Source organism: Sorex fumeus, unplaced genomic scaffold (genome assembly GCF_029834395.1).
Source record: "Sorex fumeus unplaced genomic scaffold, SorFum_2.1 ptg000007l, whole genome shotgun sequence".
Classification (NCBI taxonomy): Eukaryota; Metazoa; Chordata; class Mammalia; order Eulipotyphla; family Soricidae; genus Sorex; species Sorex fumeus.
The window spans coordinates 60,724,473-60,752,119 of NW_026606064.1; the positions used below are offsets into that span (position 1 = coordinate 60,724,473).

At 39.2% G+C, this 27,647-nt stretch overlaps 1 protein-coding gene across 1 annotated transcript in view; it reads left to right on the forward strand.

The window, feature by feature from the left end:
• Window positions 1-12,259, forward strand: part of ODAD2 (outer dynein arm docking complex subunit 2) — a 245,771-nt gene extending 233,512 nt beyond the window's left edge. The window contains 1 exon segment of the mRNA XM_056107146.1: window positions 12,146-12,259. Within this exon segment, the coding sequence (XP_055963121.1) occupies window positions 12,146-12,259 (114 nt within the window).
• The last annotated feature ends 15,388 nt before the right edge of the window (window positions 12,260-27,647 follow it).

The following is a 27,647-nucleotide window of genomic DNA, read 5'->3' on the forward strand; positions in this document are numbered from 1 at the left end:
CTTGGCCTTGTTTCTGAAGGAGTTATAGAGAAGAATAAGCACGTGGTTATCACAGGTGGCTTACTCAAACATAGTCTCTTCAGCCCTTCCCATACATCGCATTTTCCCCAATCCTTCATTAGCTTCCTTGGAGAGCACTTGTGTGGCAACTGGGTGCAGGTATTTTTTTCAATCAAGTCAAACAAAGGTTAGGCGGGGAAGAGACTGACAGTTAAAAATATTAAATTATCCCTTTATTTCACTTTACTATGGTCTTCTCCACATTCCTTTGCTTATATTGAATTTTCTAATGTCAACATCTTCTAGCACAATAGGAAAAAAATACTTGACTGAAGAAACATTTGAGTCCTAAGGAAATTTGCAAACAGTTTGTAGGATAATCTTTTGCAAGAGAAAGGAAAAAGAACTTTATTGAATTACCCTATAAGACAAGAGGTATGAGTTAACTATGGCTTTTTATAACAAAAATATTAATAAATAGCATATTTTCCATGAATATTTTAGATTCAGGCCACTTCTTATTCATCTCACTTCTCTTATTTCTTATTATGTGTTCCAGATATAAGGTTCTTATTACAGTCTCAATAATGCAGTATTCCCACCCTATCTCTCTCGTTCTTAACAATACTTTTTAAAAAGAACAAGTAACACAGTATACTCTAATGAAAGTTACATGAATGATGCCTGTTCATCAAAATAATAATTCTATTGTGTGTAATATTTCTGTGCCACTTCTAGTAACTGAAATCATGTGAAACAAAATGTCAGATGGACAGAGGGCATTGTATTTTATTCTTGCTTTTTTGTTTACAGGCTTTGATATCCTTCTAGATTAGATACTGATTATCCTGGAAATTCTAATAAGCTAACCAATTTATTATAATGAAAATGGATTGTAACTAATGGTTTTTCTTTTCATTATAATTTTGATGACTTATTAGTACCATTAGTACATTTTAGTACCATCCAGTGTATTGACAAAACCACCTATTAGCATATTAATTCTCAGGGTAGCTAGACTAAAATTGCTTATTTTAATCAGTCCAAATAGAATTGTAGCAAAGCGAGCTGACAACAAATTTTTTCTAAATACCTTTTTAAACAACTATCAACCTCTAATTCAAGACAAAAGTAGTAACTCATTTAAAAATATCTAGTATAAGCACTTTACAATCAGCATTTCCTTTATTTCCCACATCTATCCTTTTTTAAAAGATGCTATTGTAAAACTCCTAAATCCGGATTTTACTGTTAAGAAAAATGAGGCTTAGGGAGAGTAATCCCAAGCCAGGTAGTTAGGAAGAGCCTAATTCATACTCTGTAAACATATGGCCATGACACTCCATCAATCTATAAGAAAATACTTTTACTTACAGAGAATAGTTTTTATCACTTTGATCTTAGAAGAAAACACAATGTTAAAGAACCTTTATTCACTTGTACCTCTTTTATCCATTCTTCCTAGTATGTCTCCAGCATACCTACAGATAGTCTTTGATAGGAGTAAAACCCAAAGAGCAACTTGAAGTCATTCCCCATGAGACTATGGGTTTCCTTCCCAAACATATGGAAGATTTGTTTCTTCCTCTTCTTTAACACCGAATGCAAGCCCCACAGGCTCCTAACGATGTCAGCTATCAAGTCACGCTTTGTTTCTCCTATTGTAGTGTTCTTTCTTAGGTTGTTAAGGCTGGTTGCATTATATGTATCATTTCTACCGCCCAGTACTCTAGACTCAACACTCAGGTTGTGTGCGTGCTTGTGCACATAAATGGGTATGAAAGCTCTCCAGCGAAGGCTCAGAAAAAGGGGGATTTGGCAGGGATGGGGAGGATGAGAGGACAAACTCACTCAAGTGTGAGTGAACGTCTACACAGAAAGAGTAGGAGGTTCAATAAGTGGAACCCAACTTCCAGCATTGTGGACGTGGCTGTCAGATCAGATAAATATGCCACCTACTCCTTTCACCAGGAGGTGGACAGATGCCACTTTCAGGCAAGCTCTTTGATTCCTTTCACTGCCCAAACAGAACCAAAAGGTTTTGCCCAAACTAGCAAGTCTGAAATGTGTTTTGAGGCGCACCCCCACCCCAGGCTCTGGTGAGCTGTCATATGAAATGAATTACTGAGGCCCGGAGCGGGATGTGGAAGAAACCGCGGTTGAGTCTCACCACAAAACACCAGAAACCAGCCAGGAGAGTCGGGCAGCCTTTGTGCCCAGCGGTCAACAGCCAAGTGCCCAGCTTCCTACTGGGTGCTCACGCAAGCTACAGCCACGCTGCCATGCCCTGGCAAGACCGCAATAGGGTTCACAGTTCAAATGAGCTCCAAGACCTGCCCCTTTTTCTGGGAACCCTGCTCAGCGCTCGATGTTTGCAGGTATTTCAGAGCTCATCCGGCTCTCATTAAAACTCATATTTCCAGACTCTGTTCACTCAAAGACTGTCGAGTCAAACCACAGGAAAATCTGTTATCACTCAAATTGGGACATATTTTTCATACGACTGGACTATTATACACAACCATGCATTGTTTTACATCTAAGTAAAAATTAAATGCAGATACTGATTCCCCAGCTACCTTCGCCTCACCTTTCAGGGAATGTGGATGGGGGGAGGAGGGGGGCACAGCTGCAGAGCATGCGCCTTGAGGTTAAAGACTGATAGACGGAAGTGTTCCTGCTAGCCCAACCCACATACCTCGCTGGGTGCTCCTTCTCGTCCTCACTCATGCCAAACATTGTAAAAAGTTATGTGTGTGAATGATGTTTTAAAGTGCCCTGTGCAATTAAGTTTTAAAGCAAGGAGGATAGTTTTCCTTCAGTCTGTATATGAAACTCCCAATAAATTTAAAGACCTGGATGTGTTTGGCAAGGTAGAAGGATTAAAAAGAGGAAAGTTTTGGAAAGGAACAAACACTTCAAAAAGGTAAACCTGAGGTGTTTTTCCCCCTTATAATATTAAAAACTGTTTTTATAGTTGGAAAAACCTAAAGATCAAAAAATATACGTATATAAAGCCCAACAGTATACTAGGTCTATATTCATTTGTACCCAATTTGCGTTTCTCCTTCCTAAGAAAAGTCATCCTTTCAAGTAATTAGTCAAAAGGTTTTTTTTTTATTATTAGTGAAACACCATGAGGTACAGTTGTAGAGTTACAAAATTTTGTGCTTGGGTTTTGATTATACAGTGATCAAATACCCATCCCTCCACCAGTGACCATTTTCCACCACCATGGATCCCAGTATCCCTCCCACCCCCAACCCCCCCCCATCCCACCCTGCCTCTGTGCCTCTGCCTTTTGTTCTCTCTCTCCTTTTGGGTGTTGTGGTCTGCAAAAGAGGCATTGAGTGGCAATCATGTTCGGTCCATAGTCTACTTTCAACATGCATCTTCCATCCTGGGAGGATCCTCCAAACAACCTTTATTTGGTGCTCCCTTTTCTATCTGAGCTGCCCTTTCCTCTAGAATGCCCTGCTGTCCTCTAAGTCATGGAGTAATCCTCCTGGTACTGATCTCGGCTATTCTTGGGTATTGATCTCCTATTTTGTTACTTTATGTCCCCCAGATGAATGCAGTCTTTCTATGTCTATCCCTCTCTTTCTGACTCATTTCACTTAGCATGATACTTTCCATGTTGTACCACTTGTATGTAAATTTCATGACTTCATCTTTTCTAACAGCTACATAGTACTCCATTGTGTAGATGTACCAAAGTTTCTTTAACTAGTCATCTGTTCTTGGGCACTCAGGTTTTTTCCAGATTCTGGCTATTGTAAAGAGTGCTGCAATGAACAAACAAGTGCAGATGTCACTTCGACTATACATTTTTGCCTCTCTGGGATATATTCCCAGGAGTGGTATTGCTGGGTCAAATGGAGCTCACTTTCTACTTTTTTGAGAATCGTCCATACTGTTTTCCAAAAGGGCTGAACCAGTCGGCATTCCCACCAACAGTGAAGGAGTGTCCCTTTCTCACCACATCCACACCAGCACCAGTTGCGGTTGCTTTTGTTCTTTTGGATGTGGGCCAGTCTCTGAGGTGTGAGAAGATATCTCATTGTTGTTTTAATCTGCATCTCCCTGATGATTAATGATGTAGAGCATTTTCTCACGTGCCTTTTTATTATTCAGATTTCTTATTTGAGAAAGTTTCTGTTCATTTCATTGGCCTATTTTTTTATGGGGTTGGATGTTTTCTTCTTGTGGAGTTCAACCAGGACTTTATATATCCTTGATATCAACCCCTTGTCAGATGCGTATTCGGCAAATATCCTTTCCCATTCTGTAGACTGTCTTTGTATTTTGGTCACTGTTTCTTTTGAGGTGCAGAAGCAATTACGCCAAAGTTTTACAAACCACCTTCACTTGGCCCTTGTGTTAGTGATTTGAAAACATGCTGCTTCTTTGTTAGCTGCTCATCATATGCTTCATTTTGCCTGTTTATGTTATGTGCACGTTTATATTCATTTTATAAGCATTCCTCTGAGGCCCTACTTTTCTTAAGGAAAGTAAAAGCATATATTTCTCATTCTGATTCAAAACCAAGGACCATAAATGGTCCATGTTGTTCAGATGGTGATTTGGTGATAGCTGACGATGCCAGCTGCCAGATCACACTTTGTTTCTAGCATTGTAGAATTCTTCCAAAGGAGGTTGTCCTCTTTTTATCGTGGTAAAACTACACTGGTTACCTGGATTCTGGGTATAAAACCAGTTAGTGAGTAATGTTCAATGACAAAAAAAGAGGAAAATCCTCATTCAACTAACACTGTCATCAAGAGGTCCGAAGAATTCTTCCCAAATCTCAAACCAAACATACCCTAAACACACAGAAAAACCTATTTTCCCAACTCTCTCCCCTTGTTTGAGAATATTCCAGCCGAAAGAAATGTGAAGAGGAGAGTAAATTAACTAGTAAGGAAAAAATCATACATCCTGGCCCATAGTAAGTTTCCTCTTTTTATCACGTTTTTAAAAAATTGTCAACCTTACATATACTTTAGGTCTTTAAACTACTGGATCTCAGACCTGCTGGTCATTTAGACTAATACTGCACTAACCATCATATAGGATAAAGAACGAAGCCCCGTGGTCAGTATGTGAAATGGGCAAAATTAGTCCCCCAAAGAATAGTAATCTTTGGGGATAGAACTAAGTTAGGAAGGTAACAAAACATCTTTTGTAGAGTCATGAGAAAGGGCTTGCTCTTTGATGAAGGATTGTATCCTAACAAAGCATGCCAAGCACACTAGCTGAACTCTTTGCCATGTCTTAATTTGTCAACCCCTGGAATAGTTAACAGGTTACAGGCTGTGAAGCACCAACAGCCAACAGGCCAACAACATGCCAGACACAATGAGCTAGTACACTCCGCATGCTCCCCTGGGGTGTATCAAATGGGATTATGCAACTGGCAACAGACATTTGGGAATAAATACAACTGACTCCTGGGAAGCCAGACAGTGACCAGGTCAGCAGGGAGTATAGGCAATGCAGTTCTGTTTGGGCAGTCTTTGGATCAAGTAACTTCTTTCCAAGAGAGCCATGGGGTGGGGTGGGGTGGGTGGGGTGGGGTGGGGTGGGGTGGGGAGTGTGTGTTTGTGTGTGTATATGATGGGGGATGGTTGGGGTGGTAGCAATAGCTGATGCCAAGTGAGTCCTGGGTCTTTGGTGCCCCTGGAGTCAATCAGAGATGAGGTGGGCCTGGAGCAAATGCTGACAACGGCCAGACTGACTTTCATGCCAAAATTCCTGCTTCCTCATTCTTCTGGAGCTCACCAGGGCAGAGCTCCCGGAAAATAAATGCCAGAACCAGACTGTAGAACTGACACCAAAAAAAAAATCACCATTATAGGGGCTGAAGAGATAATATAGCAGCTAAGCATTTTTCTTGCATGCGGTCGACCCAGGTTCAATCCCTTGCACCCTACCTGGCCCCCTGAGCCCCAACAAAATTGACCTCTGAGCTCAGAGTCAGGAGGAAGCCCTAAGCACAGCTGGGTGTAGACCCCAAACAAAAACAAAGCAAAACTCACCATGATAATGAATGCTAAACAGCACTGAGAACTTGCTTTGCAGTGGGCACCAAGTGGGCCAATTTACCCTGTGGTCCAGTTTTGACATGGAAATGCTGTCAGACACACAAAAGCCTGGCAAGCAAGCCACAACTGAAAGCAATTTTCAGCCTAGTTTCACTCTTTGTTGAAAACAGAAAGCACAACCACGCATGTTAAATGGCTCTGAAGTTTTCTTATCTGTATTACACTGGGGATTGCACTTTCTCACCTAAATAATCATCTCTCTCTCACTCCTAAAATAAACCGCTCTCCTCCCCCAGCTCCCAGCTCTACAAACTCTCTCTTCAAAACAGTCTCTCCCTCTCCCTCCTTCCTTCCTTTCCCATCTGTTGTTTTCTTCTCTTCCACAAGGAATCCTCTGCCCTTTCCAGTGTAAATTCTCTCAGCCTGTGTCTCTGCATTTCCCTCACACTCACTGCATACCCATACGAGGCACAAGTAATGAGACAAAATGGAAAGAAGGTGAATGGAAAGAAAGTGGGGGAAAGGGCAATCAAAGTCTGGGCGGTCCAAAAGAGACCTTTAAAATAGATGTTCAAACATTTGGAGGGGTTGGTGCTTCCCGAGCACCAACTTTAGGCCACTCCCAACAGTACTCAATGTTGTAAGCCCAACAGTTCGATACTCAACCTGTGGATGAAGATCTGCTTGAGGTCAGTAGCACTGAAAGCAAACAGAAGTTAACCCAAGCTTGGGTACCTCCCAGGCTACTCCAGGTGATGCTTGCAGTGATGCACTGCGGATCTCTGTGCAGTGCCAGAGATCCACTCCAATCCTTGTGCCTATGACATAGAGCACTGACCTCTGGCCTAGTTCCCTAACCCCAAACTTTCACAAAGGTGTACATTATCTCATCTTCATGAAAAACCTCAGAGGTGAGCCCATTAAAATGATGGAAGCATTGGTTAAGAGCTCCAGGAAATTGCCCAGCAGGTAAAATTGTCAGGATAGCCAAAGATTTATGGCCCCCTCTTGTCTACTATTTCACACTACTTTTTCTAGAAATGATCTGAATAGCATTAGACACGGGTTTAGTTCCCTATTTTGCCAGTTCAGATCTGCAGATCTGCAGCTTGAGTTCTTTATCCTCATCGCAGATTTTTAAAATGAGGATGACACGAGCTGTTGGAGGAGGAGGAGAGAATAGGGATCAGAACCACAAACAAGGCAGGCTGATTCTATAAGCCTCTAGCTGGTCTTGCTATGGTAGCATTCTGGTTTCCTCCAGTTTCTGGAACAGCACATAGAGAGCAGTTGGAGACTTGATTATTTCTGTACCCCATTTTCTTATGAAAAAAAGGTTTTTAATGTAGCATTAGCCTTCCTAATCCAGGGCCCAAAAATCTCTACAGGTGATTGACATTATACTCTACAGCTACCTGCCATTCATTATAATAACATGCTTGTGGTAATTATGTTTTACTAATTTTTTTAGTCTGTTGGAAGTTTTTAGAGGTATATTTATCTAGTGAATTCATTTTTTGTTTGGGGGGGCTCACATTTAGTGGTGCTCAATGGATACTCCTGACTATTCTTGGAGATCACTCCTGGCAGTGCTCAGGAGTCTATATGATGCCAGAGATCAAACCCGGGTCTCCTTCATGAAAAACCAGTGCTCCAGTCCATTAAACTATCTTACCAGTCCTAACAGTATATTTTATAAAATAGGAATCAGATATGAACTGCTATGAATATTTAGTTGGGAAAAAGAGGGAAAATAAGTTATATAAAGAGAAATTATCAGTAACTTAATTGCAAAGATTTATAATTTACCAAGAAACTGGAATGCTTTTTGGATTACACCCAGCGATGCACAGGGGTTACTCCTGGCTCTGCACTCAGGAATCACCCCTGGAAGCACTCAGGGGACCATATGGGATGCTGGGAATCAAACCCGGGTCGGCCGCGTGCAAGGCAAACGCCTTCCCCGCTGTGCTATTGCTCCAGCCCTGGAATGCTTCATTTTGATAAAAGAACTAACTTAAGAATTGTAAAGCCCAAACCAAAGCTTGGGTTGCTCTTAATGAATTACTACTATTGGCAGTGGAGTAAATGCCTAGTCTTATCTGCTTGCTAGTAATGGAGGTTTACAGTGATGGATATCTAAAACCTATATAACCAAAACCTATGCAAGTATGAAAATTACAAACTTATGTAAAATATGTTCAGAAATCATCTAAGCATAGTTATATCTGCTTTCATATAATAGATATAAATAAATATGTTGGTTAAAATGTTGAACTGTAGATTCAGTTAAAAGTTGTAACTACAAAAGGGATTTAAGTCTAAGTTGCTATATAAAGGCATTTGAACCCTGTTTTACAGTCAGTAGGGAGAACTGGTTACTCTGTTCTTCTGTCACACTATTTTCTCTTCCAGCAGATAGACACAGACAGTGAATGAGAATAGTAGTTAACTAAATCAATGTATTTGTGTATGTATATAAAATGGCATAAAAATCTTAAGCTCTGGAATGTAGCCCAGCAGTAGAGCATTTGTACTGCATGTATGAGGCCTAGGTTCAACTTCTCATACTCCACAAAAAATATATTATGCTGACACCCATATTCCTATGATGACAGCCTTGTCAATACTCAAAGCAACTTCATCTACCAAAAAAAAAAACAAACAAACCTCCAAATACTGCATTCTCAGACTATGGCAGTCTGTTTTTCCACTTTTCCTATGCTCAGTTCCACTAACATTGTTTACCTACCTTATGGAGTTTTCTCTCTTAATATGCTTAAATTATCAATAGTCTTCTAGTCTCACTTCCCTTCCAGTCCAGCACAAACCAGATGACTCCATCTAGGGAGAAAACATAAAGACAGAAGAAGTTGTCACTGTGCTCCTGTTGTTCGTTGATTGCTCCAGCAGGCCCAGTAACGTCTCATCATGAGACTTTGTTGTTACTGTGTTTGGCATATCGAACATGTCATGGGTAGCTTGCCAGGCTTTGCCTTGCAGGCAAGATACTCTCAGTACCTTGCTGGGCTCTCCGAGACGGGCGGAGGAATCGAACACAGGTCGGCCATGTTGGCTGCGTTCAAGGCAAATGCCCTACACGCTGTGCTATCACTCCAGCCCGTCAGAAGAAGTTATTCTGAGGAATTCTTTATAGTTGGCAAAGGGAGAATAAGCCATTAATAGGAGTGATAAGATGAGGACAATGGGTACAAAGAAAACCTGGAGATATAAGGTGCAGAAAATAATTCAAAAAGTAACATGTGATCAACTATATCAAATGCTGTTAAGGGATCTAATATAATGAGAACTCAAAGTGTCTATTGCTCTTGCTAAATGAAAGGTACAAAGGACAGAGGGCTATTTTATTAGGGAGTTGAAGACTTCCAGAAAGAGGGCATTAAGTAGAATTTATGTTTAGAGACTGTAAATCTAGATAACTCTTCTTTAAAAATTGGCTAAAGAGAGAAAAGGGGTCAAGGTGGTATTGCTTAGTTTGTTTTTTTTTTCTAAATGTGTTTTTGACAGAGAGAGAATGATTTTTAAAACCAATATGGAGAAGTGTATTTAAATGCTGATGGGAAGAGATCATTAAGAAGTGTGTGTGTGTGGGGGGGGGGGGGGGTAGGCAGGGCTAAGGAGAAGGCTCAAGTGGTTGAGCACCGACCTTGTCTGTGTGAAGCTTGAGTTCAATTCCAGATACTGGATCACCACCATCACCACCACCACCACCACAAGCACTGCAGGGTATGAAGCCAACGTTAACAACACACAACAACATGATGATAATTTAAAAGAAAAATAGAAGACTATGGTGGTAAAATGTTTTAAGAGGAGAGGAGATGAATGGAGAATATAAGTGGCATAATGGGGCTTAGAGTAGAGATTCATATATTATTACAGAATGACAGAAGAAATTTTATAAGATCCAGTTAATTAATTTGCGGAGATAGCTAGAGTTGATTCTATGAGTTTATCAGTTACTTTTTATGAAGGGAATGGGCTACCAAAAAAAATGGGAGATTGGAGAACCATGAGGATTTGAAGTTGGCATTGAGAAAAAGATCGAAAATTGGAGAAAGACTTACTTAAATTGTTAAGCAATGATAAGGATCCACTTGAATTTAGGTTTGCTGAATCAATTTACCTTGCTATACGCATATAGCCTCTAGAAGAGCTCAGTCATTCTAGCGTAGAGAAGACAAAGCTGGTTATGATTTTGCTAGGTGGATGGCAAAAGGAGGTTTAGGAAACAAAAAGGAAAATGACTGTAAAAGATGAACTGTAAAATCTAAACCAGCTATGGAAAAAAGTGGGGAAAAGATGGATGAAAAAAAGTATATAGACCAATAGATTAGACATCAGGAGGAGAACAAATAGAAACTGCTAATTGGCCAAATCACAGCAAAAATTAATGTAATCAGAATGTTTGGAATATTAAAAGTATTTAAAAGGCCCAGGTGTGTGAAGTGCTAGAGTGTAATGAAAATCTTTAACAATGAGGGTACAGAGAAGCCAAACATTCTCCAGTGCCTCAATTTGATTCCTCATATACTAATTTTTTAAATATTTTTATTATTTGTCATGTGTTTACCTGGAATCAGTGATTATGTGTAATTGGAGATTATGGTTTTCGCTTTCTTCAGCTTGAAAAAGAAACTCTCCTTGGGCTTTTGCTTGAACAATTTGGACCCTACATGTCCCTTGAATTCATTCTTGCTGCTCTATTACTAGCTTCTCCTTTATTCAGCCTTATCAGAGCTGGCCTGAAACACTACACTACCTTCAAATTTTGTCTGTCTAGGGTCTGTATTCTCTAAGTTTCTATAAAGGCTGTTTTACTCATATACAAATATAGTCATATTTCTCTCCTGATTAAAATGCTTAACTTTTTTTATAACAAAAAATAAAAGTCCTAAACTAGGCATATTTTCGACATCTCACATTATGTCTCATAATAGTTCTTTGGTTACTAAATGTACTCCATTTTCTTCACAGTATCCACATATGTATTCAATGTGCTATACATAAAATATTCAAATTACTTTAGGAAATCTTTGACCAATGTTATTAAGCAGAACCAAAGTTGATAGGCTTTTAAAGTTCTGATTAATTTTGCATTTATTTGGCTTCTTCGATGATTTAAGGACTATATAGTATTAAAATTTTCAGAGCTTCCAATTTAAAGCATGGCTGAAAGCATTGATCAACTGTTTAAGATAAAAGAACAAATATAGTAACAGACATTCTCACTTCTTCTGTGAGAACTAAAATGGAGAAGTGGAATTTTGTTTGATGTAAATCAGTACAGACTTTCTAGGAAAACTAGTTGAGTCATGAAAGAATGATAAACTTTAGAAAAAGAAGGGTACAGGAGAATATTTTAGGTTGAGAAAGTGTGAGCTTAGCTAGAAAGTAAACTAAGGTGAAAGCACAAGAATCCTTTAAGGAAATCTTAATAGATTGGGCTATGTTAGGGTTGTAGTCCATTGGGGATATCTTTTACATTGGGAGTCAATGAGAATATCTACTAAGGGACTAATATAATTAGGTTGTAATATGAACAACTAGATTTGAATGCAGAGAATAAATCTAAGCTTATGTATTAATAGTCTAGGCCTGATATGGTGCTGACTTCTTCTGGGTAGAAAAAAACGAGGAAGGATGTAAAGGAAATTTCAAAGTACAACCCATAGCACTAGAAGATTGAAGAAAGGGGGGAGAAACAGACGTAGCTCAGCCCAAGACAATAAAAAGTGTAGAATTTCATGAGACATACCTGCATCTGATTAATCACCATTTATATTTGCTTTATACTTATTAGAATTTCTTGTACATTTTTAGAAAAAAAACTTTATTTTAACCACCCACCATGATTCACAGTTTTTCAATTTTGTCAGTAGCAGGGTTCCATTCATACAATATCCATACAATATTCCAATACCACACCCACCAGCAGAATACACATTTCATCCCACCATTTTCTGAGGGTCTCTTTACCCAAGAAAATTTAATATTGAGAATTATTTTTATACTCTAACTTTACATCTTTAGACTAATGTTTTTATTCTCATTCCCCTCCCCTACTTTATGTGTGACAGCTTCTGCTGGATATGGTTGGGTCTCCAGATCAGGATCTCCAAGAAGCCGCAGCTGGTTGTATAGCCAATATCCGCAGACTGGCACTTGCTACAGAAAAGGCAAGATACCCCTAAGCTCTGAATAGACATAAAGCCACTTTACCTGAGAACACCATGTCACTCCCATTGGCATGAAGCCTATACTGGGAAACTGTATGAGCCGAAACATTTATCAGGAAATAAATGTCTGAATGAAAGCACAGAAAAATGCAAAGGATGCTGTTTATACAAAATTGGCATAGCTTTTCTTGTTTCATTTACTCTTTTGGGGATATGCCATGAAGCAAAATGTAAGCCCAACAAATTTGTGATTATTTTCCAGGAATTTGAGTATATATGTATATAGTATATGCTTTTGTGTTTGGAATTGTTTTTAATAAAAGATATGGCCTTCCCGGTGTGCAGTTTTATAGTTGTTCATGAATTCCTTCTGTTAAACCTATCTAGCTGTTCTGTCATTATGGTTTTGTCTGTTTGATCACTTGAAACCCACTGGAGAGTTTTGAGGAGATGTGCTGATTTCACAAACTGTTATTAAATAGAATTTAGAGTAAAGCATCTGGACTTAGAGGGATCATTCGGAGGTCATTCCAAACTCCTCAATCCTATCAAAATCGAATAAGATAACATGGAACTGTTAACATATCAGCTTATGAAAAATCAAAAAATATTAAGTTTTTTAAACTTTGGAATTTGCAAAGCATGAAAAAATATGTTTTGTTTCTCTCAGAATACACCAACACTTTGATTGTAAGAATTAATTTTTGCTTTTGTAAGAGTAACATTCCTTCAAGTAAAATTATTTTGAATTTCTGAACTTGCTTTCAGCACACACAGTACTTTTTAAAAAGTGACTGCAAAAGACTAATAGCATTTTATCGGGTTATAGAAATGCTGGAACCCACTTAGAAGAATCACATATATAACTTCAGTGTGCTGAAATGTTTAGGAACTAACTGTCCTGAGTTTCTAATACTAGCCAGGAAAATAGTTTCATATGTATCAATTCCATAATGCCTTAAAAAAGCAGGCAAGCAGGTTTTATTGAAAAATATTAAGTACAGTGTATATTTGTCATAACTTGGAAAAGATTATAAACAAGTGAATTAAGTATAAATAATTTGTACAGAATGAATAGCGTGTACAGGATGTAAATTATACATTACAGATTCCCTGATTTAAAAAAAAATGGAAACCTCAATGAGAATTTTACAGTTTGGTAAAACATCCATCTTCAAGCTGCCTTTCAAAGGAGGTTATAAAAAAAAGTAAAAGAAATATTAATGCTAAGGACTAAATTTAAGTAATAGTGTAAATCTTTTAATAGTAATTATTTTAAGATTAAATTCACACTGTAGCTGTTTCTCTGACATGAAAAATATGTCTAGGGCCGGAGTGACGGTACAGAGGGTAAGGTGTTTGCTTTGCACGTGGTCAACCCGGGTTTGATCCTGGAACCCCATATGGTTCCCTGAGCACTGCCAAGTGCAATTTCTGTGTACAGAGCGAGGAGTAAGCCCTGAGCACCAGCAACAACAAAATACATTTAGAAACAGTTATGACAGCTATAGAAGATGAATAAACATATTATTATCTTATTATAAAAGGAAGCTTCTTGCTTTAAGATTTTAAAATATTTTTGAAATCAGTGGGCCTGGAAATAAAGGGTAACAACTGGGAAAAAACTAGCAACAGCACAAATAATTGAAGAAAGCATGGAAAATGGAAGAATATCCTTTAAAATTACACCTGGCATACATGAATAATAAATGCATAAAATAACTAGTGTCATTTCAAAAAATCTAAGCATTTACAAAGAGATAAAGAAAAGGGGAAAATCACCTTGTATACTGCCATGAATTTTATTAACATCAGGAATGTATTACATTTACAGTCAACATTTACATAAGCTAAAATTCAAGATTTCTTGGCTTATGCTTGTGAAATGAGCTTATGGAAAATTTGGATCTTACTGGAAAATCTCAGAACCAGTGGAAGAAGGACCCTATAAGAAACCAAAAAAAAATTACACAAAACATACCTCAATAGAATCAGGAAGATAGAAATAGTATCAACAATCTTTTCAGACCACGATGCACTGAGAACAGAAGTGAATCACACACAGGCACAGAGAACCAAATAAAACACATGGAAATTAAACAACTCAATGTTGAACAACGAGAGGGTCAGGAAAGAAGTCAAGGATGAAATCAAAAGATGCCTGGATACAAATGAGAATGTAGACATGACCTACCAGAACCTATGGAACACAGCTAAAGCCGTATTAAGAGGAAAATTTATAGCTCTGCAAGAATTTCTCAGGAAAGAACGAAAGTCCCACATAAACAACTTGACTTCACAACTCAAGATCTTAGAAAAGGATCAACAAAAGGAGCCCAAATCAGTCCTAAGGAAAGAGATGATAAAACTTAGAGCAGAAATCAATGACATGGAAACCAAAAAAAAAAAAAAATCCAAAAGATCAAGGAAACCAAGAGCTGGTTCTTCAAGAAAATAAACAAGATAGATAAACCACTAGCAAGACTCACAAAGAAAGAGAGAAAGAACCCTAATAAACTGAATCAGAAAGGAGAAGCAGGATATCACAACAGAAACCAAAGAAATTTAAAAGATCATCAGAGACTACTTTGAAAGTCTGTATGCCATGAAACAAGAGAACCTAGAAGAAATGGATAAGGAATTTGCCTTGTACGTGGCCAACCAGGCCAACCCGAGTTTGATTCCTCCGTGCCTCTTCGAGAGCCCGGCAGCTACTGAGAGTATCTTGCCCGCCCGGCAAAACCTGGCAAGCTAACCGTGATGTATTCAATATGCCAAACATAGTAACAACAAGTCTCACAATGGAGACATTACTGGGCCCGTTTGAACAACTCGATTAACAACAGGAGGACAGTGTGGCCAAACAGTGCTATAATCTCCCAAGGCTGAATCAAGAAGATCTAATGTACCTGAATAGATCTAGTAACATCTAGGAAATTGAAACTATAATCAAAAGTCTTCCCAAAAACAAAAGCCCAGGTCCACATGGATCCACTAGTGAATTTTTCCAAACATTTGAAGAGGACATATTGTCAGTTCTTCTCAAGCTTTTCTAGGAAATTGAAGAAACAGAAACTCACAAACAGTTGCTATGAAGCCCATATCTCACTAATACCAAAAGGAAACAAAGAAACTACAGGCCGAAATCCCTGATGAACACGGATGCGAAGATTCTCAACAAAATACTAGCAAATAGAATTCAACAACTCATCAAAAGATCACACACCATGATCAAGTGGGATTCATCCAGGAGAGGCAAGGATGGTTTAACATTAGAAAATCAATCAACATAATCTATCATATCTCTATCATATCAACAAAAGAAAAGATAAAAACCATATGATCATATCAATAGATGCAGAGAAAGCACTTGACAAGATCCAGCACCCATTTCTGATGAAAACCCTCACCAAAATGGGGATAGAGGGGACTTTCCTCAATATAGTTAAAGCCATCTACCACACGCCAACAGCAAGCATCATCCTCAATGGGGAAAAACTGAGAGCCTTCCCTCTAAGATCAGGGATGAGACAAGGATGTCCACTCTCTCCACTGCTGTTCAATACAGTACTGGAAGTACTTGCAATAGCAGTTAGGCAAGAAAAAGATATTAAGGGCATTCAGGTAGGAAAGGAAGAAATCAAGCTCTCACTATTCGCAGATGATATGATACTATACTTAGAGAACCCTAAAACCTCTACCCAGAAACTCCTAGAAACAATAGACTTGTATAGTAAAGTTACAGGACATAAAATGAATACCCAAAAGTCCATCGCTTTCTTATATGCAAATAGTGTGAGAGAAGAAAATGGCATGAAAAAAATCAATCAGTTCACAATTGTGCTCTTGAATATCAAGTACCTAGGAATCAGCTTAACTAAGGAAGTAAAAGACCTCTACAAAGAAAACTACAAAATGCTACTTCAGGAAATAAAAGAGGACATGAGAAACCCCCACAAATATCTAAAGCAATTTTTGGGAAAAAGAAACTGGGAAGAACCAACCTCCCTAACTTCAAAATCTACGACAAAGCAGTAATAATTAAAACAACATGATACTGGAACAAAGGCAGAGCTGCAGACCAATGGAAAAGGGTTGAATATACTGATATCTCCCCACAAACGAATGATCATCTAATCTTTGATAAGGGAGCAAGGAATGTGAAGTGGAGCAAGGAAAGTCTCTTTAGCAAATTGTGCTGGCAAAACTGGACAGCTACATGTAAAATAATGGGCTCAGATCTCTGCCTAACACCGTGTACAAAAGTAAGATCAAAATGGATTAAAGACCTCAACATCAGACCGAAATCCATAAGCTACAATGAAGACAAGGTTGGCAAAACCCTCCACGATATTGAAGGGAACAGTATCTTCAAAGATGTCACACCACTGGCCAAACAAGTGAAAACAGAGATAGACAAATGGGACTATCTTAAACTAAGAAGCTTCTGCACCTCAGAAGAAACAGTGACCAAAATACAAAGACATTCTACAGAATAGGAAAGGATATTTGCCCAATACTCATCCAACAAAGGGGTTGATATCAAGGATATACAAAGTACTGGTTGAACTCCACAAGAAGAAAATATCCAACCCCATAAAAAATGGAGCAACGAAATGAACAGCAGCTTTCTCAAAGAAGAAATCTGAATTGCAAAAGGCACAAGAGAAAATGCTCTACATCATTAATCATCAGGGAGATGCAGATCAAAACAACAATGAGATATCTTCTCACACCACAGAGACTGACCCACATCCAAAAGAACAAAAGCAACCGGTGTTGGTGCAGATGTGGCGAGGAAAGGGCCCTCCTTCACTGCTGGTGGATATGCCGACTGGTTCAGCCCTTTTGGAAAACAGTATTGACAAGTCTCAAAAAATTAGAAATTGAGCTCCATTTGACCCAGCAATACCACTCCTGGGAATATATCCCAGAGAGGAAAAAAAGTATAGTCTAAGTGACATCTGCACTTGTTTGTTCATTGCAGCACTGATTACAATAGCTAGAATCTGGAAAAAACTTGAGTGCTCGAGAACAGATCACTGGTCAAAGAAACTTTGGTACATCTACACGATGGAGTACTATGTAGCTGTTAGAAAAGATGAAGTCATGAAATTCACATACAATTGGTACTACATGGAAAGTATCATGTTAAGTGAAATGAGTCAGAAAGAGAAGGACAGACCTAGAAAGAAATATTGCATTCATCTGGGGAACATGAAGTAACGAAATAGGAGACTAACACCCAAGAATGGGTGAGATTAGTACCAGGAATTTTACTCCATGGCTTGGAGGCCAGCCACACATGCTAGGGGAAAAGGGAGCTCAGATAGAGAAGGGAGCACCAAATAAAGGGTGTTGGGAGGATCCTCCCAGGATGGGAGATGCATGTTGAAAGTAGACTATAGACTGAACATGATTGCCACCTAATGCCTCTTTTGCAAACCACAGCACCCAAAAGGAGAGAGAGAACAAAGGGGAATGCCCTGCCACAGATGTGGGGTGGGATGGGGGGTACAGAGGGGAGGGATATTGGGATCATTGGTGTTGGAGAATGGGCACTGGCAGAGGGATGGGTACTTGATCATTGTATAACTGAAACCCAAGCACAAAAATTTGTAAGTCTACAACTATACCTCATGCTGTTTCACTAAAAAAATTTTTTTAAAAAAAAGAAAAAGAAAACAAAAAATCTCCACTTTTTTTTTTTGCTTCCACATTCTTTGAGAGCACTTGCATTCTTTTTTAATTTGTTTTGTGTAAAAATTTTTGTATTCTATTCATTTGGAAAGCTAGAGACATTTTTTATAACTTTTAAGGGACATGGTTCTTTTAAAATTTTTATTCTTCCCCAGGACACCAGAGAACCCTATATACTTTCTTCATGATGACTTACTGTTTTAGTTTGAAAGACATTTAAGGTGGAAAGAATTTTAAACAGAAATTCTTTGATCTCCCACTCTTTAGTTTGCAAACTTTCGTTTAGAAATGCTTGTCCTGATCCCTAGGTTGCTTATAGTTACTGTCCTTTTGCAATGACTTGTGCCAAAATAATTTGTTTATTGTTAAAACTTTTAGTTTCAAAAACCTAAGTGAAGATTTACTTTTCTTCTGTTAGTCTGATAGAGTTAGGTGTTACCATCATGTATCTTTAAAGCATTTGCATGGCTTTGTGAGACTACTGTCCAAAATATTCAGAAAATTTATTTCCACTTAGGAAAATGAGAATGTCAGGTGTTAGACAACCAAGAGCTAGCTCTCTTTTCCTTTACCTAACAGCATTAGGTTAAAAAATATAAAGAAAATTTCCCAGTCCAAGTAACTTAAAATGTTTGATCTCATTCCATGGAATACTTGGGAATGGAATGAATAGGTTGTAAAAACTAGATAAACAGTATTTTTTCATTTTTTCATTTTTATAATTCAGTGAAAATAGTAAGGAGTCATTTGTTTAAGAATCTCTGCCTCAAATTGAGTAAGTGCCACCCCCCACCACCAAAAATACTCTTCTTACACTTAAAATATAGCAAGTGGAAATTCTTCCCACAATTAGAATGGACAGAGTGAAAATAAAACCCAATTTTATATGATGCTCCCATATGCTGGCACTGTTTTAGGTACCTCCATCTTATGATATTCTTTACAGGAAAATTCACAAAATAAGCTCATATCACTAAATAGGATCTATCTAAATAGAAGCAATAATTTTGAAAGCATTTAAAATATGAGAGAATGAGGTTATTCTAAATGAACAGCAAAAATCTTATAATTGTATGTGTCTTGGGCTGGAGGAATAGCACAGCAGGTAGGGCGTTTTCCTTGCAAGCAGCCAACATGGCCAACCCGAGTTTGATTTCTCCGCCCCTTTTGGAGAAAGGGCAAGCTTCCAAGAGTATCTCGCCCCCACGGCAAAGCCTAGCAAGCTACACATGATGTATTTGATATGCCAAACAGAGTAACAATTGTCACAATGGAGACGTTACTGGGGCCACTCAAGCAAATCGATGAACAACGGGAGGATAGTGACAGTGTATGTGTCTTATTTATGGGTTGTGCCTAAGTTTCTATCTATATCAGAGTTTACACATCACTTTTACAGTGACAAGTTAGTTCTCTCTGTTATGATTAAATCATACAATTAAGTTGTGTTGTAGACATCTCTGCTCTTGGAGTCAGGTGTGGTCCCTGCAACTAAAAACTCTGTGAACTCTGCAGCCAAGTATCAAGCCCCTGGCAAGCACCAGACCAAAATAAATTGTGATTCCCTAGCAAATGCCACAGCCAACTGTGTGTGAACCCTAGTCATCATAATAGTAACAGAAGCATAAAGCAGAAAAAGAAATGGGATTTATTTTCTAAGAAAAGTGGGGATCAGATAATACTCCTGGGGTTAATGCATTTGCCTTGCATGCAGCCAACCTCAGATGATTCCTAGGATAGCATACAGTCCTCAAGCACCAACAGGAGTGATCCCTAAGCATAAAGCCAGGACTAAACCCTGGGGACTCCTGGATGTGATCCAAAAGCAAAAGATAAAATTATAAGAGAGGGTCCTTGATTTAGAAATGGAATATTCAACTATACAGAAGCTATTTTTGTTAACAAAAGGATTAGTTTCAACCTTTAAAATGCTTTAATAATAGTTTAATCCACAGAACATGCCTTTAATAGTTTTCAAGTACAACTAATAATAGTAGAGTATAATTGATTGATACTGAAGACCCCATTATGTACATTTCATACATTTCCTTATTTGGTTCTGTTAAGCAATGGAATTCTAACATCACAGCAGAATAGTGAAGTAACTCAAAAGAACATTGATAGATTGCTTTGAAAATTATATTAATATAATAATATTGCTTTGAAAAGGAATTATTTCAATTTATTCATATACTCTACTATCTATATATTCCCAAGTGAACACTATTTTATTGTCTATGTAATTTTGCTTGAATAAATCAAATAAAAATACACTCTTAGCAAAAATGTACAAATAAATAAATATAGTTTATAAACCTTAAAATACCTTGAAGCATAATAGACTGTATTACTTTAAAGCAACATTTTTTTTTCCTTTGTGCTATTTCTTCCCTCTATAGTTGTTACACCAATAGTTTTTCGTCTTTTCTTCCTCCACTCTAATCTGTATGTCTCAGGTCCTGCGCACATATTATCTGACAAATAGATATCACATTTTATGGCTTTTAAAATGTTTTATGCTTTGATTTCTAGAAACGCAAGATGTAAAGTTAATATATCAATATGTTTCTAATGTATAAATGTCATGGTTGACTTGAAACCATATAGCAGATGGAATCCTTATATTTCCAATCCATTATTTTCAAATTTTTAAGTAAAAGTAATTTATTCTTTATTTACATCTGTCAAGACAAAAGAGCTTTTCTTTTGCCAGTTCATGCCACTGGATTTATTGGTAGATAAAAGACATCCTTTGCAAATTACACAACTGGACCATGATGTTCAGAGTTAAGATTTGTCATTACAGTTTGAATTTACACACTAATTTATTTTCATGATGGGAAGATATATTATTGTATGTAAGTATGGTTCACATAGGCTTAAAGAATCTGTAGTTTATTGACTACTCATGAAGGAAGACTATGTATCAACAGGGAATTCAGACAAAGTGTACAGATAGCTAAATGCAAATTTCTTTTCAACATTAGAATGAAAACTGACCTTTGTCAGAGATTAGATACATTAGCAATGACAAATTTAAATGTCCACAAGAGCCAACCAATTAACATAAATAAATGAAAAGAAGTAGAATCTTTAAAATAATACTGATACAATTGCCAATTAATTATTAACCTCTATGTCTAGGAGACAAAAAAAAAGTGAAGAAATAGTACAGAATGCTTATAACTTTTTCAAGAGAAATTCTGATTCTTATAATCTCCCAAATTTTAAGTATTAGTGCTGTATAATCCATTGTGGGATCGTGGGGTGCTTAATTTCTTTTACTTTATGGTGTCTCATAGTTCCTAAATAAAACTACTTCAATAAATAAAATAATTTGGTTTCAGTCTGCTAGAACTACCATAGCAAAATACCACCCAGGGTGTTTTAAACAGCAGACATTTATTATTTTATAATTCTAGAGACTGAACATCCAAGTTTAAGGTGCCACAGGATGGCTTCTGGTAAGATTTAATTTCCTGGATGTCAAATAATTTCTTACTGTGGCAGAAAAGTGATTTATCTGTGATGCATCTTCCTTGTCTTCAAATAACAACATTAATTCTGTGGCTTTCGAATGTCACCCTTATGAAACCACCTTAAAAGGCTATCTCCAAATACAAGTACATAGGAGTTAGGTCTTTAACACATGAATTTAGGATGGGAGAGCACAGCCTATAGAGCAACCATTAAGTCCAACCACTCAGAAAAATTTCCAAAACCTCTGTGAGAAAGAGATGGCCTCCACTTCAATCCTACCATGTACTCGTCTTTGTCTAGTAGTTTATTTGGGTAAGGTAAAGGTAAAGGCCCTCCCGTTGATCGTCGATTTGCTCAAGCGGGCCCAGTAACGTCTCCATTGGAGACTTTGTTGTTACTGTGTCTGGCATATCGAATACTCTCGGTAGCTTGCCGGGCTCTCCGAGAGGGGCGGAGGAATCGAACTCGGGTCGGCCATGTTGGCCGCTTGTAAGTCAAACGCCCTACCGCTGTGCTATAAATTACAAAAATTTAGCATCCCTAAAAAAAGCCTGGAGTTAATGGGGGAAAGCGAAGAAAATAAGTTGTAAAAAGGAACGCACGTCAAAATTCTCTTGGCAGAGCCAGAGTGATAGTACAACCGGCAGGGTGTTTGCCTTGCACACGATCGACTTGGGTTGGGTCCCTAGCACCCCATATGGTCCCCCGAGCACTGACAGGAGTGATTCCTGAGTGCAGAACCAGGACTAACCCCTAAGGACTGGTGTGACCCAAAAAGCCAAAAAAAAAAAAAAAACTCTCTTAGTCTATACAGATTCATAGTGTGATGTTTGCACTCCAAAGTTCAGCACTGAACAGACTGTAGCACTGTCCTCCCACTGTTCATCGATTTGCTCGAGGGGGCCCAATAACATCTCCATCGTGAGACTTGTTGTTACTGTGTTTGGTATATCAAATATGTCACAGGTAGCTTGCCAGGCTTTGCTGTGCGGGCGACATACTCTCCGTAGTTTGCCAGGCTCTTGAAGAGGGGCAGAGGAATCGAACATGGGTCAACTGGGTTGGTAACATGCAAGGCAAATGCCCTACCCACTGTGCTATCGCACCAGCCCTAAACAGACTGGCTTCCTCAAATTCCAGGCAAGAATTTGAAAAAAATCACAGCAGATATTCATAAAGGTAAATTTAGGGTCACAGAAAGGAAGAACCGGAGATAGCCCCTTGCCCTTAATTCCACCAGTATCAAAACTACTCAGGGTAGAGGTCTATTTTCTTCCAGATTTTCTTTAGCAATAGATACATCCTATTCTCCCTCAGACAAATTGGACTAATAACCAGATTATTATAAAGGTAAGAAGAACCTTGGAATTTACTGTGAGGAATTGGAGCTTAATCCTACTGGCTGATGTTCTGACCTCTCCTGCATTATGACCAATCTGAAGCATCTATTTTGGTAATATCAGCCACACCTTCCAATCTGTTGATGTAGTTAATATCTCTGGGAAACCTGAATCTACCAACTCCCCATCCTGTGGTTCTGGGAAATGGGGGGAAAAATTAACACGGTCTCCTGGAATTTAATTTGACAGTGACTATAGTAGAGATTATTAGTAGAGAAAGTGAACCAATAAATATATTGTTAAACTGGGACTGCAATAAAGTTGTAGAGCCCCAGGGCAGGGGATAGAATAGAAAGGAATGAGAATGAGGACAAAAATGTTAAGTTAAAATTGGTAGAACTGAAAGTTACAATGTCGGTAGCTTATACTCAAGGATGAGTCCAGGTTTATGAAGTGAATTATACTCTCTTTTTGCCATTATGCCCTGGAACATCTCTAGGATAGCACTGTCCATTAGGAACGTAAGGCGAACCAGTGTGACAGTAGAAACAAGGGTCAGGACGAATGGTCCATGGTTGGAAGCCTACCTCAAGGGTTGGGCGAGAAAGTGGTTGGGATTGAGAAGGGACCATTATGACAATGATAGTTGGACCATTATGACAATGATAGATGATGGGATATGTGTGTGCTGAAAGTGGGTAAAGGACCAAACATGATGGCCTCTCAGTATCTTTATTGCAAACTATAATGCCTGAAATGTGAGACAGACAGAGACAAACAGAAAGAAAAGAAAGAAAAGGGAAGGAAGGAAGAAAAGAAGGAAGGAAGGAAGGAAAGAAGGAAGGAAGGAAGGAAGGAAGGAAGGAAGGAAGGAAGGAAGGAAGGAAGGAGGAAGGAGGGAGGGAGGAGGAAGGAAGGAAGGAGGGAGGGAGGGAGGGACAAAAATGTTAAGTTAAAATTGGTAGAACTGAAAGTTACAATGTCGGTAGCTTATACTCAAGGATGAGTCCAGGTTTATGAAGTGAATTATACTCTCTTTTTGCCATTATGCCCTGGAACATCTCTAGGATAGCACTGTCCATTAGGAACGTAAGGTGAACCAGTGTGACAGTAGAAAAGGAGGAAGGAGGGAGGGAGGAGGAAGGAAGGAGGGAGGGAGGGAGGGAGGGAGGGAGGGAGGGAGGGAGGAAGGAAGGAAGGAAGGAAGGAAGGAAGGGAGGGGAAGGAAGGAAGGAGGGAGGGAGGGAGGGAGGGAAAGGAAGGAAGGGAGGGAAAGGAAGGAAGGAAGGAAGGAAGGAAGGAAGGAAGGAAGGAAGGAAGGAAGAAAGGAAGGAAGGAAGGAAGGAAGGAAGAAGAAAAGTGCCTGCCATAAATGCAGGATGTGGTGATGGGGGTGGGGGGGTGGGAGGAGGGATACGAGGGAATTAGTGGTGGGAAATGTACACTGGTGGAGTGATGGATGTTGGAACATTGTATGACTGAAACTCAATTATGAAAGCTTTGTCGATAGCACAGCGTGTAGGGCGTTTGCCTTACAAGCAGCCAACATGGCCAACCCGAGTTCGATTCCTCCGCCCCTCTCGGAGAGCCCGGCAAGCTACCGAGAGTATTTGATATGCCAGACACAGTAACAATAAAGTCTCCAATGGAGACGTCAAATTCAGGGCTGGAGCGATAGCACAGCGGTAGGGCGTTCGCCTTACAAGCGGCCAACATGGCCAACCCGAGTTCGATTCCTCTGCCCCTCTCGGAGAGCCCGGCAAGCTACCGAGAGTATTCGATATGCCAGACACAGTAACAACAAAGTCTCCAATGGAGACGTTACTGGGCCCGCTCGAGCAAATCGACGATCAACGGGAGGGCCTTTACCTTACCTTACCTTTACCTTGTAACTATCTGACAGTGATAAAATTTAAAGATATATATTAAAGGTAAAGGTAAAGGCCCTCCCGTTGATTGTCGATTTGCTCGAGCAGGCCCAGTAACATCTCCATTGGAGACTTTGTTGTTACTGTGTCTGGCATATCGAATACTCTCGGTAGCTTGCCGGGCTCTCCGAGAGGGGCGGAGGAATCGAACTCGGGTCGGCCATGTTGGCCGCGTGTAAGGCGAACGCCCTACCGCTGTGCTATCACTCCAGCCCTAAGATAGCACAGCGGTAGGGCATTTGCCTTGCACGCAGCCAACATGGCCGACCCAAGATATATATTAAAAAATTAAAATGATGAACCACTTAAAGGAAAATACAAATCAAAAAAGCATAAGCTGTCATGTAACATCTATTTTAATAACACTTATAAAAAGACTAGAAATAAGTTTTGGAAAGAAAGTGAAGAAAAGAGAAGTTTTTTGCACTGTTGAGTGGGAAGTAATCACTGTAGCCATAATAGCTACATATATATATACTGTTGTATAGCCTTGCCATTATCTGTAGGATAACATTGGTTTGTCCTTCCTGCTTTGCCACAAGGAGTTTAGATTTATTGGGTTACTCCCATCAAATTCATCTGTGTTTATTTGTAACTTCTTTCTTTGTGCTCTGTTGACTTGTAATGTTGTTTTTCTCTTCTCCTTAAGTCCTTTGCATAGTTAATTCAGAGCAATGCCCTTTTTGTATGGGCACAAGAAGACAGTAAATGCTATGCTTTTGTAAAGTGGAAGTTAATTGGTTCTCAATGATATTTACCTCTGGGCATCTGTTCTCTCAACTTAAGCCTCAGTTGCCCTTACTTCCTAGCACCCCAAAAGCAGGGTCTCGAAGAGGGATTGGATGGACCCAGGGCAAACAGTGAGCTATGTGCTACCCTGGCATTGAAATGGGCCTGACCAAAGTTCCATAATGCTTAACTATAAGTTAAGAGCTTGGTCATGGACAAATGCTGTCATGATCCAAAAAGTAATAACTAGATTCAGACCCTGCTAGGGTTAGGAAAGATTAATCTGGCCTGAGCACTTTAGTCTGAGTCTGTGCCAAGATGTTCCCAGAAGAGTCACCCTACAAGCCTCAATATATCTCTTACGTGTCCATACAAATATAACTAATATAATATTAAGAAGTAGAATTAAGATGTTAATTAAGTTATTGGACTAAGGAGAACTGGTACACCCACCCCTAGGTGGTGTTTCCACCCTTGAGCCTGATGGGCTGTCAGGAAGGGCTTTCTTATGTTGATTTTGCTACTGAACTGGGTGTAGCTTCTCCCAGAGTTCTGGGAGTGAAGAGATGAGAGAGTTGGAGGAGATGAGAGAGAGAGAGAGAGAGAGAGAGAGAGAGAGAGAGAGAGAGAGAGAGCAGGACAGTAAGATGGAGTGCAGAGAGACTAGCAAGGGGGACAGAGAAGAATGTAGAAGAATATAGGAGCAGGCACGTGGAGAGAAAGAGAGCCCAGGCTGCGAGATGGAGTGTGGAGAGATGAGCCGGAGAGACAAGAGGAGACAAGAATGAGGGCCAGTGTGAGACTAGAATGGGGGGGGGGGGGGGGCTCAGAGAGACTGGAACAGGCACATGATGAGAATGAATAAACAGCAACTGATCAATCAAACGGCTTGGCCCTCATCTCCCCCTCGGTCTGCCCCATATCACAGGTTACCCTGGGGGAGAGGCCCAAGGCCCCCTGAACCAAGGTGACAAGAGGGAGGGCCTCCGGGGCCTTCCCTGGCCGCCCTGGGAGATTATACAATTATCCATCTTCAGGAAGTTTTTAGCTGTCCATACCTAATAATTAGTAGTTTTCCAGGCGCCATTCACTTCTTTCTGGAAACTACTATTCTTTCTGTATCTATGAATTTAATGACTCAGAATATCTTGCGAAAGGAATCATGTAATATTTGTCTTTTTGTGTCAGGTTTATGTCACTCAGTATAAAGTAGTCAGGATTCTTTCACATTGTAGATTGGATCAAAATTTATTTCCATTTCATGTGTGAATAATATCCCATTTTATGTTGTAGACCATATATTGTTTATCCATTTGTCCATTGATTTACACTTGAGTTGTTTCCATCTTTTGGCTACTGTGACAAGGTGCTATTAACAAGTCTGCGCAAATATCTATGCAAGATCCTCCTTTCAATTATTTGGAGGTATATTCCCAGAAGTAGAATTAATGGGTGAGGTACAATTATTTTTAAACCTTAACTCTTCAGATCTATAAGAAAAGATGTTTTGGGACATTGTTACCAGCAGGCTCAGTGGATATAAAACAGGGTTATAGGGGAATCTCTAGAAGGCACTCTGTTTGTTAAGCATTCCAACAGTTTCACAGTCATTGACTCACAGACAAAGAATCCCCTCAACTTAACTTCAGTCAATCCAGTATATTTTAGGTCTGAATGAGCCAAGTTCTCCCAGTGTGTGATTCAGTGGATACAAATTAGGCATTTAAGAAGGTATAGTCATATATTTGTAAAAATAGCAAGGTCTTGCAACTGTGCCACTAATAGTACCATAATGGCCTTCAAGAAAAGGAGCATAAACTCTCCCATAAGTTCTATTGTGTGATGTTTAGGTTGTACTCCAGGGAAAAATGGGAGTTTTCTGCAGCTCATATATACAATTTAGCACTTTTGAGAAAAATAGACACTGAAGATCTCTGAAAATTTGTTTCTGGAGCTGTAAGAAATGTCTCTTTGGTGGAAACTGCCCTAAAGTTTGCTTGATTTGCATGATGGATATAATCCAAACTTACATGCAAAGAGATCCACAAAGTCTATGGGGATGAGTTCCTGACAGTTACAAACTCCACTTTCTACTTCTGCACTACCCCCTTCTTTCTATTCTTCACTCCCCTTCACAGAGATATGGTAGCTGTAATCAACCTAGTCTTGCTTGAATATGTTGACTTAACATGTGTGTGTTGGGCGGGGGGTGGGGGAAGGAGAATG